The sequence below is a fragment of the Thermobia domestica genome, chromosome 3, assembly GCF_964235325.1.
Source record: "Thermobia domestica chromosome 3, izTheDome1.hap1.1, whole genome shotgun sequence".
NCBI classification, from domain to species: Eukaryota; Metazoa; Arthropoda; class Insecta; order Zygentoma; family Lepismatidae; genus Thermobia; species Thermobia domestica.
This window is the reverse complement of record NC_137456.1, coordinates 277,629,864-277,648,804: the sequence shown is the minus strand read 5'-3', so window position 1 is coordinate 277,648,804 and position 18,941 is coordinate 277,629,864. Positions and strand designations below refer to the sequence as shown.

The window sequence follows — 18,941 nt, the reverse complement described above, 5'->3', positions numbered from 1 at the left end:
AATAATCACAGTATTGTTGGATTGTCTCTGTGTATAACGATTTTAATGATTAAAAGTAGGATGAAAAATACATTGTGCCGGTTTTTTCTTTTTTTGTTGAGAAAATTGATGTGCGCCGCTTACACGGGGGCGCGGCATACACGCGTAAATACGGAATCTATTGATTTTAGAAAGCTTACGACTCGGAAGAGAAACAATGTGCAACATTCTTGCAGAATTTGGAATACCGAAAAAGCTAGTTATATATGTTAAGATATCTTTAAATGAATCCTAAAGGAAAGTCTGTGTAGGAACTTCTTGTCCATGAGCTTTCAGGTGGAGAATGGCCTGAACAAGGAGATGCGTTGTGTCATTATTGTTAAAGTTTGTACTGGAGTACGCTATAAGGAAAGTCAAAGATAGCAACCGGAGTCCAGAACTGAATGTCATTCAACAGGTTATGGCGTATGCTGATGATGCGAATAGGGGATGATAGAAGAACAGTAGAAGAAGATACAGAGGTCTTATTAAACCTTTGCAGAGCCATGGGCTTAGAAGTAAACGAAGAGAAAACTAAATACGTGGAAGTCCGTCGAGACCGTAATACTGCATGTTATGTGTTAAAATATCAAACAATACTTTCGATAAAGTGGATACTTTCAAATACCTAGTGACAATCTTAACACTAAAAAACCATATTCACGAAGAAATTAAATGTGGACTAAAAGCAGGGAATTCGTGTTATTATTCAGTTCAAGACCTTTTGTCGTTGCGAATTCTGTCGAGGAATTTGAAACTTAAAATATATAAAACTATAATAACGCATGTTGTACTTTGTTTGTGAAAATTGGTCGCTTACTCTGGGGGAAGAACGCATACTGAAAGTGTTTGAGAACAAGATCCTAAGACGAATATTCAGACCCAAAGCGAACGGGAATGGAAAATGGCGGAAACTCCATAACGAGGAAATACATAATTTATATCATTTACCAAACATTGTTAGGGTCATCAAATCTAGGAGGCTTAGGTGGGCAGGTCATGTAGGGACAGTGGAAGACTGTAGGAACGCTTTCGAAGTTTTTACTGAAAATCCGAAGTTTTAACTGAAACTGAAACGACTATTAGGAAGACCTAGGCGCAGTTGGGAGAACAATATTAAGATGGACCTCCCAGAAACTGGAATATAAAATAGAAACTAGACCCATTTGGCTAAGGATAGAAGTCAATGAAGAGTTTCGTGAAAGCGGCATTGTACCTCCGGGTTCCATAGGCCGTAGAGTTAATTAGTTAATTAGGAAATGTTTTCTTCATCACCTTCCTTTCCTCAGAAATGGCTTCTTTCCTTAAAAATGAAACGGCTTCTTTAGGTTAACACTCCACAGCTATGCCCTTTAGGGTAAAGGAGACGGTTGATTAATAAAAGCGGTCGCTTTTAAAATTAGCTTTTGCGCTATATAATGGGTAGTTCCACAATGAGCGGAAATGATACAGTAGAAACAGTGAAAAGAGACAGATCATTAGCGCAATCGTTTGATTCTCTCAATCCAAGCCAAATAGAATATAGGCATGTTTCTTACTGATTCTGCGCATTGCTGAATTTTAATGGCTATAGCGATATAAAGAATCTCATGACGCTCTTCGCTTTATTTGTAAACTAAAGGGAATTTACGATTTCCTATGTCGTATTCAAGATACCAGATACTTTACTCAATGTAGGGTTGATTAGTGTGTTCCCTTTCCATAGCTATGCTCTATGTGCTTGTCTGATAACCACAATTGGATGCATTGTCAATGTTGTGTACTGGCTGATTTTCATATGGAAAGTTATCATTGTTTCAACAGGCTTTTAATTTCACAGTGTATATTAGCAGTACATAATGTCAACTCAAACAAGCCCGTGCCAAACATCTGCGGCTCCCGACTTTGCCACTTCGTTCCTGAAACTAACAATTCACAGGTCGGTAAATTTATTGCCACCACACATTGAATATCCATACATAGAAGCTTCCAAACAATGATGTGCGTAATGAAATTAGGCGTTATATGGGATACACTAAAGAAAGTATGTACCGTTTTCATCGAAAATAATTTTTCTACACTTCCTACTAAAACGTGGTTTATTATACGTGAAAACTTTCCACGTAGACTGGATTTTGTTCCCTTTTATCCTTACTCTTGATGAACTCTTACAACATCAAAGAATAAGGTTATTTTGGAAGATTGAAGGAAAGCATATATAAGTTTCAATAAAATTGAATATGCTTTACGAGAGGAATAGTGAAACAGGCAGGCAGACGGACTGAGACACAAAAACTGGCTGAGTCAATAGATAGGAATTCGCTAACTTCGTTTTAAGTACTTTATTTAGTTTCGGATGTAAGAAAATTTCTATTTTTAATTGATGGAAGAAAAATCTAGAACATCCTCACTTTTTATCTAGAATTATCAAGAAAAAAATAGAAAAAGTCTAACAGAGTGAAACCAAATCTAAAACTATACTACATTTTAAAACCATTCCTTCGATGAAAAGAAGAAAATATACTTGACGACAAAGGCTGAAATATGGATAAGCTGATAGGTAAAAAAGATACTCAGTACGCCAAATATTAATATATTACATTTCTCAGATAAACTTCAAACATTGAAGGATTGATATGTTTTTATTGTGGGGGACGTAACATTTCTTCGTTATCTATTACACTATTTGTGTTATGTGTTGCGTAAATTGCATTTGTAAACGTAATATATTTTGTTATTTTACTGAGTTTCTCATACACACCCCGCTTGCTAAACGGGCAAGAAATACTATGTGGGAAAACCATGCACTTTGGATTGTAAGAGATAATACACTCCCATCAAATTTTAGAGAAGTGCATTATGGCTTCTATATCCTAATATAAATATAGACTAATGTTTCCATTTAAAAAGCCAGAATAAAGTTTTATCTTAGAGATTACATAAATAAAAAAAACAACCCCTCAGCAACCCTTCGGCTTTTATATTGAAGGTCTTTATTCTAACTTTTCCTGTGGAACTTCCTGAGTCCTATGCAACTTCACTAAATTTTAATTTTTGACAACTTTCAAATTTAAGATTGAGCCAATACACTTATTTTGTAATTTGAGAAGAATACACCATGGTACTCTTACTGATATGAGACTTAACTTTAAATCTGTCCATGGGGTCTTATATTGAAAGAAACCCTCATCATATACATTAGAGTAATCAAATTTGAATTTGTGGTAATCGTTTACCATCCAACTTTATAAGATTAACCACCCAAATTTTAGTCCTATATATTCCTATCAAATTTTTATTTTTCCCAATTTCCAAACTTTAAGAGATGGTCCTATGCATCCCGTCTGAAAATTGAAGGGGTGAACCAACGTACCCAAGCAATATCAATAGAGCGGACCAAGGTTACTTTTCCAAAATTTGTTATTCCAATTACCTATTCGTGGTCCGAGGCAAGGCGCCTTTATATTTTTCTGACTCAGTTGTACAGTACGAAATTCAGAGGATACTACTTCCGTCCTGTGGAATACGGGTTGAAAATGCACTAACCGTATGAGATTTCACAGTAGTTCCTGGAAACAAGTCATTCAGAACGGTGGTCGCTTACTAAATCTTTGAAGAAACTTCACTCTATATAACTTCCTTTAAATAACTCAAGATTTATTATATACAGAAAAGAAAATTATCATTTTATTTTATTTTACTTTATTTTATATTCCTTTCTTGCCAGGAATGATAGAATTTTATTTGAAAGTAATAGTAATATAAACATGTTAACTAAAATTTCATTGTCATATAAACATTTCTGTACACGTGAAGCCATTGTATATAAAGTCTTATACTCAATTTGTATTGCAGTGTTTACAAGAAATTCCGTACATGGTTATGCTGATGTATAACCTTTAACTGTGACAATTTACAATAATAGCAATATTCACATATAAATTCAAAGTATGTATTGTACAATAATTCATTAATTTAAAACTGATGTTTTCATACTCAATACACTAAGTTGTGCACCATCCAGCTTTATTCTTTTAGCATAGAGAATTTTTTTTCAATGGATCAAGACGACTTAGAAAACAATTTAAAAAACCCTAATTTTTTCATCATAAATTATATGTGTCGTTAGAATTTGTAAACAAAAGTGTAAAACTCAATTCTAAGAACACCTGTCTCTTAAGATTTGGTTGATCTCACAAAGCCAACGAAAACTTCAGTATTTCGTTCTACTTAAATTGAACAGAATATTCTGAAAACGAAAGAAGCATGAAACAAACACTACACACCTCAGTAAATTTAATATGAAATTTGCACAACAATATGCAACTAGTTGCATATAATTCTGTGAAAACAAACTATTTTCAGTCAATGTCAAACTTCTCATAATATGCCATCTTAAATCTTATTGTGCTTCCCTAGCTTTTACTCTTTTCCTTATCTTTATGTTGATCAATGAATCCTCTTTCAGCAGATCTACTTCCGGAACACCAACAGACAAAAAATTGCCTGACAATTTTATTTCCTCGTATGATTTGGACAACTGTTCTATTGGCCCTTGGAAAGAAAATCTCCTTCCATCAGCATTTATGCTGATTTCACACTCAAACCAAGACATTATTTGTCTTGAGCCTGCATATTGTACGAAAAAAACAAAAAGATTTGACGAATCCTTTTTGTATTGATAAATAAACTTATGAGATGTTTCGAAACTCAAAACAACCAAATGATTTTTCAAAATAGATTCAGAGTACCATTCTATGCTTCCTTGGGCTTGAGTTTCCATGGTAAGATATTCTGCCAAGACGTCAGGATGCTCTTCCTCTACATGAGGTATTACTGTGGAAATATTTATTTGGAAATCACAATTTTCTGCAGGACATTTAAACGGATTGTAGAGACAAATTGCTTTATGCCGTGGGATATCAGCAAGTTTGATCCATTCACAGCAACCGCGTTTCCTATTTCGACATGGCAACCGTGCAGAATTGAGCACAGAATCCATGAATTGAATCCTTGCCGCCATAAACTGAGATCGACATTGAGGGCAGCTGGACAGCTTTCTTCGGCAATTGTAACAGACATGGTGTCCGTTGAGACAAATATTCACTGACGTTGTCACGTGTTCGTAACAGACGGGACATTCCAGTTCCCTCCAGAGTTTTTCTTCTTCCATCATTTTCAACAGGATTCTTCTAGTAAGAAGAAATCAAGAAAAAGAGTTAATGTACTTCATATAAATATAGATATGATGTATAGGTAAATTATAGATCATATCAGTATAGAGAATTTGTTCTACAAGTTTGGTACCAATTAACGGGCCCCGTTTACCGCTTTGCAACATTAATATTAATAGAGTTAGAAACAGAAGTGAATCTTCAGGAAAATTACATCTGAAGTTTTTAACATTACAACCTAAGAGAACAAAGCTCCATTTAGTTTCAGATAGTTGTATACATGAATTAATACAGCAGGTAAACTCACTCCGCCCCCCAAACTCATATTGATAAAATTAATTCTTTAGCGATGTGGTTTCCCTCAAGAGATGCCACTCGTTAGCAACTTTTTTCTGTGTTTATTTAACAAATTTCCAGTTATAGTTCCTGGATCTATTTACACTCTACAACAATAATAAGAACAATAATGGGAAAAGAAGCAGAAGGAAATTGGTAGAACCAATATACAGAGGTACCATTCTTCGATCCACCTCATGAAAGCCCTGGTAAATTTGCAGTCAGGTTGAGTGGCCAGCAGATTCTAACCCAGAATCTCGTGTTTGCGAAGCAAGCACGTCCATTGTGTATTTTTCTATGTTTGTTTCAACTGGGACACTTGTGTCCATAGTCTTTTAGTTAATATTTTGCAACTTGCTACTTTTATACTAATATTTAAGGCTGGTTTTCTATGACGTCATTTCTATTCTGGCATCTTTTACCACATTTAAATAAATAAATAAATATGAACATTCTTTAGTCTCGTGAAGACATAAACTTTGTTTTTCTATTGGTCTTACAAATGCATATTTGATCCGTATTTTAGCTATACGTCATACTTTAGCTGAAAATGATACAAAAGAATATTTTTGACCTTATTTTTTTAAAGGGAAGTTTCACTTATTACTCAGAAATAAATTTGTAAGTATTGCTAACGAGATTGTTTGGAATTTTATTCTCTTAGAAATATTTGGTCTTGTGCAACTATATTTGAAAGAATCAGTCTGAAGCAGTCAAAGTGGTTCATCTGGCTTAGCATAATAAAATAAAAATCTGTATTTGAGATTCAGTTTGTCATTTCTTCTACCCTTAAAATCACTTGAAATCGAGCTTCTTTGTTTCACATGGGTGAAAATTTTTTTCCATCTGCATCTGGATGTGGCTTTAAATACATAGTAGATGGAAATAGTACGGCCTAAATAATAGTAATCCATGAGCCCGATGTGAGATATGACTTCAAGAGAATTTCCTCTCGGATGATCTCGTGAAACCATTTGTTCTTTTAAGATTTTTTATTTCACTGCACATTCATAATTTCAAGATACCTAAAATCAAGCGCTCTCGTAACTCAGAAACCTCAAAGAGGACATTTGCCCCACCGAAAAATGACTTTGTATTTCAGGTATTTCATATTTTGACATTTTTAGGGTGCAAATGCACATATATATTTGAAAAGTTCTTAGATCATAGAAATCCAATTCCTACATATAAAAGAACGTATCAGTACAAGTCTATTTGTCTGTGAGTGTGTCTGTCATCAAATTGTAACATAAAAATGAATCATCTAATATTACCAAATCTTGAACTCAGGTAGATCTTCACTAGATTAAGTCACCTTCGAAACTTTATTCATTTTAGGGTCACGGGGGAACTCGGAGGAGTCACCTTCTGGAGGTTCAAAACAAAAAGTATCAACAGAAGCTCTCAAGTTACACAATCCACATTACTTTACTGTGTTGGCCTGTTAAGTCCGTGTTAAAATCAGACACGTCTGCTAATAATCTGATATGACAGTTACATGAACACAGAAACTTCTAATGAACAAACTCCATGGCTCTGGATAAGTAGAGTAACAAATAAAACATAGTTCTGACCAGAGCAGAATGAAATATATTAAAAACTATACTTACAATGTGTTACAGTTTCAAGGACCTAACGTCCTCTTCATCAGACACAAACACTCTGATCTGACTGAGTGTTTACGTCTGATGAAGAGGACGTTAGGTCCTTGAAACTGTAACACATTGTAAGTATAGTTTTTAATATATTTCGTTCTGCTCTGGTTAGAACTGTGTTTTATTTGTTAGAAACTTCTAGTACAGTTAAAACGATCATGCTCTACCAGAGAAACTCGAACTCTAATTGATTTTAGCTTCACAATTATTAGCCTAACTTGTCAGATCGCTAGACTACACCATACCGGCTACACCTTTAGTTTCTACCAGTGTTACCAAAAGTAGTAGTCCGAATGAAGCTAAATGATTTACAGAATATCGCTACAACAACAAAGCATCTTAAATTATGGTTAAATTTATAGCTATCGAATTAAATACAAAGACAGAATAATATTTCATAATTCCAGGGCGTCATTTGGGAAAGGCAGGGAACTAATTACTCTTGGGATAGATATGCATACTTGTAATCAATAATATAATAATGTACTAATGAGGAACGTGAAATTACTGACATCGGAGGAGACTCTTGCCGATCCGTGTAAGCAAAATCTGAAATGATGCCGATGAATAATTTTACTGTACTAACTAAAAAGTACTTTACTATTCTTTCTGACATTCTAAAATCAAACAATTTCACCCTGAATTCACATTTAAAGTATTTAGAGAACGTTTTGCTCGCAACTAAAAATAGAAAACATCCTTTGAATTCTTTCCTTGGTTCTCAATTCTTGCGATAATGCTGGCTTATACATAAGTCCACTATTGATGTAATGCAACACTAAAGGTACATAGCTTTAGCAAAACAAAAAAAAACCTCTCGAAACGCTAATGTGCAGTTTAACTAGAAGTTAAAATCAGCTATTGAAAGGAGAAATATTCGAAATAATGATTGGTTATTGCACCATTTCAAGCAATCGAGAATTATACAAACAATATACATGAAATACATTTTAGCTTAAAAATATGAGTAATCAGTACTGCAAGTAGAAGGAATTCATTTTATTTTATTTTTATTCGTAGTTTTAAAGAAGTTTTGGTTGACGAAAATATTTATTAACCGCTGCAGACAAATTGCTAGGAATTGACAATTCAGGAGTTTGATGTAATAATGTCGTAAGCGAGTTTACGCCCTTTTTGCATCAAACGCATTTATGGCTTTTGCCATGCTTGTTTAGATTCCTGGTAACATTTCAATTCAATATCGGAATAAAATGCTGCATATTACATTGTTTATCTAAAAAAAAAAAAAAAAGCTACTTGAATTTTCAACATCGTTTTTCTGCAAATGCATGTTTCAGACTTACACCCTTATTGCATCACACTCCTCAATTGTGAGTGTAAACTTGGCCAAAATTCTAGTTTCTAGCTAAAATAAATTCTTACTGACTAATGACTGTAAAAATGGCTAGATTTAGCCATAAAATAGCTGAATTGGCACCATTTGTTCCTAGGATAAGTTGGAATCATTATCACACGTCTATTTACCAGCTCCAGAGGACCAAGACTGGCACCTAACGTCAGGCACCTTGCCGATGATAATCATATATAATATTTCATGGTGAATGTAGAAACGATATAGCATTCTCGTTGCATTAGTACGTGCTTACGCTAGTGAAGACTGAACTTCTTGAACAGAATTGAAGCCGTAGAGGGATGGAAATTAGCAGGAGAGAAATACAGAAAAGTTCTCACATGTTCATGAAGATGGGTAAGAAAGACTGTATGGAGTTGCATGCGTTAAATGAATGAGAATTTTACTTTCTCATTTCTTTTCTTGTGTGTGTGTGTGTGTGTGTGTGTGTGTGTGTGTGTATGTGTGTATGTGTGTGTGTGTGTGTGAATGTTTTCGATATAAAATCAAAATTATCAAAATTTCATGTGATGCTGTTTGGATCTTCCGTTTGGCGTAAGCTTATTCTTCATGCTTGATTGAATGAAGCTGGTGTAGATATGGACAGATCTCCAGCAGTAGTTTTGAGAATTGATACAGTGAAATTTTAATAAATATATTTTTTAAAGTGATCGTGATAGTATTATCCAAGGAGACTTGTTTAGTTGATTCAGTTGTTATGGTTAGCAGAGAAGCAACATACTGTTTATTAATTTGTGTTTAATTTGGTTTTTAGTGGCAGTTACAAAAAGATGCTACCGAGACCGAGACGGTCGTTTATAAATCGAGACGATACCGAGACTTATTCTAGACGACACCGAGATCGTTACACACTAGTTATTCGCGACGAGACCGAGACTTTCGAAATTGAACTTACATTGACAGTCTCGTCTCGGTCTCGTCTCAAATATTGACCAACACTACTGAAATTATCTACCCAAAGATCTTCCATTATTAAATTACAAGTACGATAATGGAACAACTGCCCTTGGATAGCCGCAGTCATCGATGGGTATGCGTGAGAAATAAGGAGGGTTATATTATACATCTGATAACATGCTACAGCGGAAGTTTTTTGAACAACACGTAGTTTTGAGTTCGGATTAAGTACATTTTATTTTCTTTCCAGTTACTTTAAGTCCAGTCAGTTTATTCAAAGAACTAGCTGTCAAGATCTTCCGAAACTTAAGGAAAGTGAATAAATAAGGTTTGAGACTCTTTATACACATTATGGAATTATCCGCGTAAAGATGTCTTAAAAAGTAACGGGGTATAAAGACAAATACTAGCAGCAAAAATCTCGCCGCCTATAATCTCGGGGGTCAAAATCTTGCAAAGCCACAATTTGAAGTAGTAAAACTTAGCTACACAAAACATAGGAGTCCAAACTTTCGCTTGGCCAAAATCTCACGGGACGAAATCTTCCAAGGCGAAAATCTTGCGAGAGAAAATCTATCTACAATTTATTCAATGATTTTCTGGATCAAATAAAATATTAATAATGAACGAAAGAAGAAAGACGTAAGTAATATGAGGCCCAGAAATAATTACTTTAGACACTAAAAGTGTAACATATTGACGAGTTCAAAGTGAATAGATAAATAATTCTAAAATAAACGCAAATAAAGAGAAATGTTATAAATCCATTGAAATTTCCTCTTTTATTTTTTTCTGAAAATTTAAGGATACTATACATTCTACAAGTTCAACCGAACTCATCTGATCAGAATCAAACTTAATATGGTGTAGATCTTGATCAGCTATATAAGAGTATGAAATATTACGTTATGCGGACTTATGGTTTCTGAATTGTGTACGGTGAAATTTTGCATCATGTATTCCAAAACAAAGACTCATACACCGGTGTCATCCGATCTGGATCAAACATTGCATGGTGGGAGACATTGATCTGCTAGTTAGCATTGTAATATTACTTAGCGCAGGCTTTGAATTCAGTAGTTATGCACCATCGAATTTCTAAACCTTTGGTCATAACAAAACTATAATACGCCATTTAAATAATAATCAAAAGTCAATCTTGAGGCGGAGGAATAAACATGTATGCGTATTTCACATGTGTTACCCCTTTTAATTTTATAGATACAGCAATACACAAAACATTCTACACTGAAGACGTAATTGGGCAAGATTTTGTACTAACGGGACTTTTTCCTAGGTGAGATTACGTCCCGTGAAGTTTTGGTCAGGTAAGAGTCTGTCTCGTAATTTTGCACACGATTTAGTCGGTGACGAGGTTTTGGACACGCTAGGGTTTGGTCAGGAGAGATTTTGCACCGCCAGGTTTTGTGATGACGAAATTTTGAACATACGAGGTTTCAACTAGGCGAGATTTTCGCCCGCAAGATTTTGAGCGGCTAGGTTTTCGCCAGGCGAAATTTTGGACCATGCGGTTCTGGCCGCAATATTTCGGCTACGAAGTTTTGTACCCAAACCATGTAACAGAACCAATTTTCCTTTGAAACTGAGGATAGTATCATCAGATTTCAGGAGAGTTTAACCAGATCTTTTGGAATAGGATAGGGAAAAATCATGAAAAATGAAAGACCATTAATCAAACTAGAAAATTTGTTGGAATTAACAATCAGCATTTACATTAAAATTATGTAAGATAATGGGTTTTTAACAAAAGAAGATAGATTCACTATAGTTATAACCAATGAAAGTGCTAGAAATATTTCCCTCTTTCTTTCTTTTCTTTCTTTCTTGGTCTCTGCGCGGACAATGATTTAAGATACAATTCCAATGTTTGTAGTGAAATTATTGAATCAGTATGTTATCTAGTATTAGGGATTCAATGACACTGATTCAACAGGAAGACAATAAACTATAGTCCTGGAGTTAATTTATTACAGCTTAATTGCATAGTCAGTACTGAGGCTATATGAGACAAGTTTTTAAACTAGGGTCTGAATCAGTATTCTAGCTTTATCCAAGATTTGATACACCCGATGAGGATTGAACTCGCAAACACACGCACAGAAAGCACGTAGGTTAGCCAGTTAACTCTGAAGGGTACGCGGCCTACAGTAATTCTCCAGTAAAGAATGAAATGAGAAGAATGAGGAAACGACAAGCTGCAAGATTATACCCCATCAGGAAGTCGCGGTCGGAAAGAGGAATTGCCGCCGGAGGCAGCCGGCACCCGTCCGGGGCGGTACGACGATCTACTTGTTCAAAGTTGAAGAATTTTTGCCGAGGCGACAAGCGGTCGAAAATCGTAAAATAAAAAACCTTTTGCCGACTCTTTGCCGACTGTTGCCGACCATCAGAGTTGGGAAAAAGAGTCGGAAAGGCCTCTTTCCAACCCTCTGCCGATTCTTTATGCCGGTCTCTTTTCGACGGCGGCGCCGGCGCATTTAATGCTCATTTCCGGCTGTTTGCTGACTGCTCGGCAAGGCAACTATTCGTTGCGGTCGAAAATCACGCGGAAAGACGCCGGTGTCCGGCGCCGGCAATCCAACCGCGGCATCTGGTCGCCATGGATAAATTGTCCGACTGTAGGCGGCAGGATCCTGTTTGCGTACTACTTATATCTTTTCAATTTCACACAACTTAATTAGAGACCACAGAGACGAGATCGGACCGTCGAATCCAAGGACCGAGACAACTACTTGTTGGTCGAGACCGAGCGTCGAAATAGCAATCGTAGCCCTGGTGTGATGGTGAAGAAAAATGCGTATGACACAATAGGGTCTTTTTATTTTAAATAAAATGTTAAAGATGATCGCTACCTTGAATTGTAAATACAGAAAATTGGTCCCGTGATATTACAAGGACAGAATTTTTGTAGGTTATGGTGACAAAAAGATGATGCACAAATTCTCTATTTTTAAAAATAATAAATAGCTGGATAAATGGTTCTCTGGTGTGAAAGAAATGAAATATTAGTTTTACGACTCATAGCTAAGGAATGTAGGCTTAAGAAGATGTATGATCAACGAATGTGAATAATTATGAAAGTTTGTAAATAAAACAGAAATAAAGTTTCTGAAAAAGTGAATGTTGAACCTCGAATTTTATTTATAATATAAAATCATCACAGTCCGTGAGGAACGTTAGTATGGAAACTTCAAAAGATTTAAGTGTTCAGGTTTAAAATATTTTTAGTCCTTATTATAAGTGCAAGACGTCTTCGTCTGCCAATCACGTTAATTTCCCGGAGTTCACAGTTAGGTTAAACTGTGATACTTTCTATTTGATGTCAAAATAGGTCACAAATTGCAGACAAGCCAAAACATCATAACCTGGTGTTAATTATGTAGTCTAATAGTAAAACAAACTAGTGCATGACTTATATGTGAAATAGGAATAAAGGTTACAACTAATCTATTAACGTTATAATATAGTAATAATAAGATAATTTAGCTGAAAACGTCGTGCTGAAAGTGAAATACTGTATATGTTCCAAATAAGCCTTTTTCAACCTAGTTATGTTATCTCATAAACAAATAGGTAACAAACTAATAGGTAAGAATTAACTGAAATACATTTTAAGTAAATTACCCGAAAGCTTCTACATGCTAGAAGGTTCCCTATAGCAACAAATATTTATTTCTCATCGGGGCCGCGGTGGCTCAGTGGTAGAGCATTCACCTCTGGTGCTTGGGGTACCGGGTTCGATCCCAGCCTCCCACCAAGTGAACTTTGTGGTGGACAAACACCGTGTGCGTGGGTTTTTTCGGGGTTCTCCCGTTTCCTCCCCTTTCTTCATTCCACCATTTCATTCATTACTCATCATCACCGTCTCCTTTAGCCTAACCGGCATAAGCGTGGGACGTAAAATACAAAGATTTCATTTCATTTTTTTTCTCATTTATTTTTAGGAAATATTTATTAGTATTACATTAACAAATTCGTAAAGTCAATGAGTTCAAACCCAAGGTTGGTGGTCAATGACTCGGAAACCAAAGATCTGTTCAGCACAAAATTTCACATTAAGGTCATGTGCTTACTAAGTTTGCCAATATCTGCTGCCGTGCAAAATTGGTCAAGATCAGATTAATTTTCTCAATCGCGATTTTATAAAATTTCTTCATTTCACCAAATCCAACTCCAAATTTGATGGTCAATAACTAAAGGAAAAATTGGTTGCCTATAATATTTCATATAGATCCTGAGCTTCTAGTCTACCAACATCCCAAATTTGATCAAGATCAGATATGATTTCAACCGATATAAAATTTCCTTTTTCTAAGTTCAATCCCAAGTTTGGTGGGGTGTGCACTAAGCTCGTTAAGTTTATGATCATTCCAATTTTGTGAAGGTAGGATAAGTTTCATTACTCTTTATACGCGATCCTTGAGGTTGATTTTTAAAAAGGGAAGTTAAAAGAGGGATGACAACTGAAATAAATGTTGTAACTAAACCCTTACGTAACTTCTGAAAACTTCTCAATAAACTAGAAAACATGTCCCAAATTCACCATATTCTAACGGGTTTGTTTTATCTCCCCTCCCCATCTCCATCTCTTTTATTTGGTAGATATTATCTTCAAGTGCAGACTACTTAACAAACAGTTAGGTAATAATCACATAATAAATGATTAGGTAACAATTATCTAATAAACTATTCAAGTTAAATTAAATAAACAAAAGCTTAAATTCGGTTGATTCGTTCATTTCCAGGAATTCTTGTGCTAGATGCCAGGCATGAAAACAGTGCTATGAATATACCTAATTGTAGCTATGTTATCAGTAACATGTAGTACTATTTGTGGTTTTACGGAGAGTAACCAATCTTTGTTCTTCAGGGTCTAAAGTATGAAGTATCAAGTTGAAATATAGGCTTATCTCCGACATGTTCTCCTGTATGAATTCAATAAACGTTTTAGCAAAGGCGTCCAGACGGATCTGTGCAGTATATGATGCTATTGCTGAAAGAACCAGCCGCTAATGGTTTCACAGATTTCGACATGAAACATCTTAATTGATCTACACCTCGCGTTCTGTTTGCACATCCTACTTTGATGAGGATCCTTTGAAAGACTTGATAAATCTTGATTGTTGTCAAAGTATCCTGGAATTTGCCACGGACATGGACAATGGATAGACAGGTGTTGTCTGATACCTCAACCTATATAGGAAGGTTTCAAAAAAACTGGGTTCCTGAGTGCCTCATTCACTCAGTGCAGTCAAAAAGAACTAGAGTGTTGTGATACGTGCTGTACGCTTATCCGTCATCGTAAATCCTGTCGCCAATATCAGTTATTTCTCTCACGTATTGTTACTGGAGATGAGAAATGGTTCCTGTACGTGTGCTTTAAGCAGAGGAAGGAATGATGAATCCAAACAGAAAGACAACACTTCGTCCCAAGAAGTATTTGCAACCTAAGAAGATAATGTTGTAAGTCTGGTATAACATGAAAAGAATTATCCAAAGTAAAGTCCTACCCCGTAATCGTACTATCACTGCTGCTGTATACTGTGATCAAATCAACTCCTACGTGTTCGTGCTGAAGAGAAAAGGACGAATAAATGACGTGGTATCATCACCCTTAGATCAAATGTGGCACACGACCACAAACAGTTGTCAATTAGCAGTTTCAATGGGAAGGTTTCCTCATCCAGAGTATTCCCCGAAGTTGACTTTTAGAGATTACCATATTTCCTGGTCCATGTCAAATGACTTCGTGGCATATCATTCAGAAACAATGAGCAGTTACAAAGTTTCAATGATGACTTTTATGTTACCAAGCCACCGATGTTTTTCGTAAAGACATCCAAATGTCTTTACGTTGGGAATTTCTTGTATGATTAGTTCAAACCTCAAACAAGAAATGTATTCATTGATTCCGTCGGTATGAACTAATGAATCAACTCAGTAGATAAACTTGAATAAAACTTCGAACAAAACAATACATCATCATCATATTATATAATAATAGTTAATAACCATGTTAGCTAAAACATCTATGTAAAATAGAAATATATATTCTCAAACAAACCATTACCTAAACTGTTTATGCTACGTAATAAACAATTAGCCATCAATTACCTAATAAACAATCCAGGACAAATTAGCTGAAATCGTTTTGATAAAATAGAAAGAAAAATTCCAGCTAAGCAACTACCTAACCTTTTAAAGCTACATAATAACAGAATGAACTACCTAGAACTGGCAAAGAAGAACAGAAATAAAAATACCAAATAAATTACTTTCTAACCTCATACGTTATGTGATAACCCAAGTTAATCCACTCTGCCTTCACCTAGCGCTGTATAACCTAATTCAAAAATGCTGCATACAATTATTTCCAACTTTCGGTTTTGTCTTTATATACTAGTAGTATATACCAGCCCTGAAGAAAATTAAAAATAAGAGATGAATAGTAGTAATTATCAGTTGTAGTTAGAAAAGATATGCAAGGATTATTATTTTTTCAATTTTCGTTAGCCGTCAAAGGAAAATCACGTGAGATGACGTAACGTAGATAACTATTAATTGGAATATCGCCTATCCTCTATTTTGGACATGAGTATACTTCGTGAAAGGCATAGATGGTGGTTTCCAATCTCTCTGATCTTGGAATTTCAGGAAATTCAGTACTCGCCTCAAGAAATTAACAAAATACATCACGAACTTCAAACTTTACGGACGCTTCAAATACATTCGATTTGTTTTCACGCTTGTTAGGCCACAATGATTTAAAGGCAAAATTTGTCTATCGGTATTTGGAATAGATGATATCCAATGAACAGCTTTGTTTTATGCCTATTTCATCATCTGACTTGGTTCTCCTGTGGTGGCTGAATCAAAATTAAAAAGATAACCCTTATATATACTCCATTTAGCCTACGCAACTGAATTATTTAAAGTATAAAAATGAAACATTCTTAGCAAATATACAAACTTCTAGAAAACTCGAAAGATTTTCATCGAACATGTGATAATTCTGTTAAAGAAAATACATAAATATTCAATTGAAATATTAAGAGTCAAACTGAAACTTCTTCATTCGCATTATGAACATAAGCAACACTTTCTGTATTTTGGCATCTATATTCAGGCTCATATTTTGGTATTTTACACAAGAAAATGATACTCCTCCATTACTTGTTTGTATTCGGTTATGCGTAAGAAAAGATAGAAAAACTTGCAATAAACAAAAAATCATAATGTTTGTCTAGGATACAAAATAAAACAAAGAATCACTAAAAGTGCTAAAAATTAGCCTTATTATTCTCCAGAAAATGCAATACAGAATTATCGATAATTTTTCAAGTACAGCTAATCAGTTTTCAATAAACATTTCCCTCAAATTTCATGCCACACCATATTTCAATCTCGGTTTTATAATATGCCACCTCTGAAGATTTACCGCCCTATGCGATGGACCCTATGATTGTGCGTAAATACAGGCCTGTTTGTATGACTTCAAAATTGCAATATCTACAAGGAACACTTCACATGGACATAAAAATATGGAAACCTCAAACTGTGCATATTTGAGACCGAGTGGTAAAGGTCCGTGATCCCAAAATTGAATGGTAGAGTACTTAGGTATTTATCTCGAACAAAATGTTACCCGTGAGATCTAAGCTACCTTTCTTAACGGCCCTCTTATGTTCCATGGCACCTACATGTCAGCATACTCTATTTAAATCAACTGAAAGCAGTTCACGTGACTTCCTACTTTAATTCGAGATACCTCTAATAAATTTTGATCATCTAACTCAATTTTTGTCTCTTCAGTAACGGTCAGGAGACCTTAGTGTCAAACGACTCCCCGAATTTCAACGACCCAGAAAATTATGGATTGAACGCTAATATCTGTAATTTTGGCATATATTCCGAAGTTGGGCGTCCGCTTTCGTCAAGTTTTTTCACTGTTATCTCCTTTCCACACTTTCTGCAATTTGTTATTAGGTTCATTAATCCGTGCTGTTCACAAACTTTTAAAAGATTTTGCTCGTTATCAATGTATTCCTTCACAAATGTTAAAACTGCTAGTTCATTGCCCTTGTACATTCGCCATGTTGGTAACATAAATGCTCGTTTCTTTCCCACAATGCAACTTTTCGGTTACCTTGCGCCAAGTAGTTCCCTCCGCTCGCCATATAGTTCCATGTTTATAACCGCTTATATATAACAAATAAACAGATTTTTCGAGACTCTTATATATTATCGAGCACACAAACGATCAAATTATCCATATATTTCCTGTAAATTTTAAAAATTTCGCTGGAAACGGACGCCCAACTTTGGAATTTAACCCGTAATTTTTTATCATATTTCCTTCTCACCCCTTTCCACCCTCCCTTCTCACTCCATGCCAATAATGTGACAAAAACTGAGTTAGGCATTAAACCAATCGTGTACTACAAATCATCAAATTCGGTGCAGCTATTTAAGGCTATGACAGAAACCTATATTAGGCTACAGTTCTCGCATGTAACAAAAGTCATGAATTCAAGTGCAATGTGGTGGGAATGTCCCAGAGCAAGGTAAGTTCTTAATTTGTTCTTACATGCGACAGTAGGTTTTTAAAATTAGCAGAAGAAATGTGTGAAGTGTATTTTTAAAACATTCTTATTGTTCGCGCGAATATCCACCATCGCTGATAAGGCATAATCCTAGGGCGTTAAACTGAAAAATTCCAAATTCTATTTCCTATCTTCGCTCAGTGATGGCTCGCTAAGATATAATTATTCAAGTGGCAAACTAGCACAGGTTAGTTAAATTTTTTGCACTGTAGATCTATGTTCCTTCGATCACGGGAGCCATCACCGGAACCTTTGCTTAAGTTACGGAGGGAGAGGCGGATTGGGAAGTGATAGGTAATAATATCTCTATCAGCCGCTTTTAATATAGTACAAGTTTCCAGTGCTTATCTTTTAGAAGCCACTAGGCCAATTCATAAAAATCTATTTCTCTATTCAAATAGAAGTTATCAACATGCTCGAAAGATCTGTTTCGACATGATTTGTTATTTTGTACAGGGACATTTTTATTCACTTAATTCTTAAATTGCTTTCGACTACATTCTCACACCACCAGGAATATACAGGCAGGATAAGTGTAAATTACTTCAGGTAGATACAACTATTTCAAAATAATAATTTTACCTTAATATTCATGATAGAGTTTTGAAAACTTTACCTTGTAAATTTATACTGGAAATGTATTGCTTTTAAATACTTGTAACGTCTTTTGTTCACAACAATTGAAGTTTACATTTTTAGGCGCAGACCTTGTTCCTAGTCACCTAATTATTTTGCATTATAGTGATTTTATACAAGAATTGTTTTTATATACAAACTTAATTTCGTAACTTTTTCAGAATGACTTCACAGTGGTCTGTACAATATGTTAAATATATTTCACCTCCACATGCTGCAGAAATTCATGGATACAAAGTATGGTTTATAA

At 35.1% G+C, this 18,941-nt stretch overlaps 1 protein-coding gene across 2 annotated transcripts; it reads right to left on the bottom strand.

Moving 5' to 3' along the window:
- Positions 1-3,725: 3,725 nt before the first annotated feature.
- Positions 3,726-18,725, bottom strand: LOC145681667 (E3 ubiquitin-protein ligase Siah1-like). Of its 2 annotated transcripts, none has more exons than XM_081753288.1 (3): positions 18,672-18,725; positions 15,736-15,870; positions 3,726-5,189 (listed from the first exon to the last, which is right to left on the bottom strand). In XM_081753288.1, the coding sequence occupies exons 2-3, from the start codon at positions 15,738-15,740 to the stop codon at positions 4,400-4,402; spliced, it is 795 nt and encodes a 264-aa protein (XP_081609414.1). In that variant the 5' UTR covers positions 15,741-15,870; positions 18,672-18,725; the 3' UTR covers positions 3,726-4,399. The 2 variants fall into 2 exon arrangements, with proteins under 2 accessions (XP_081609414.1, XP_081609415.1); XM_081753289.1 differs by having other exon boundaries at positions 18,638-18,690.
- Between the last annotated feature and the right edge of the window lie 216 nt (positions 18,726-18,941).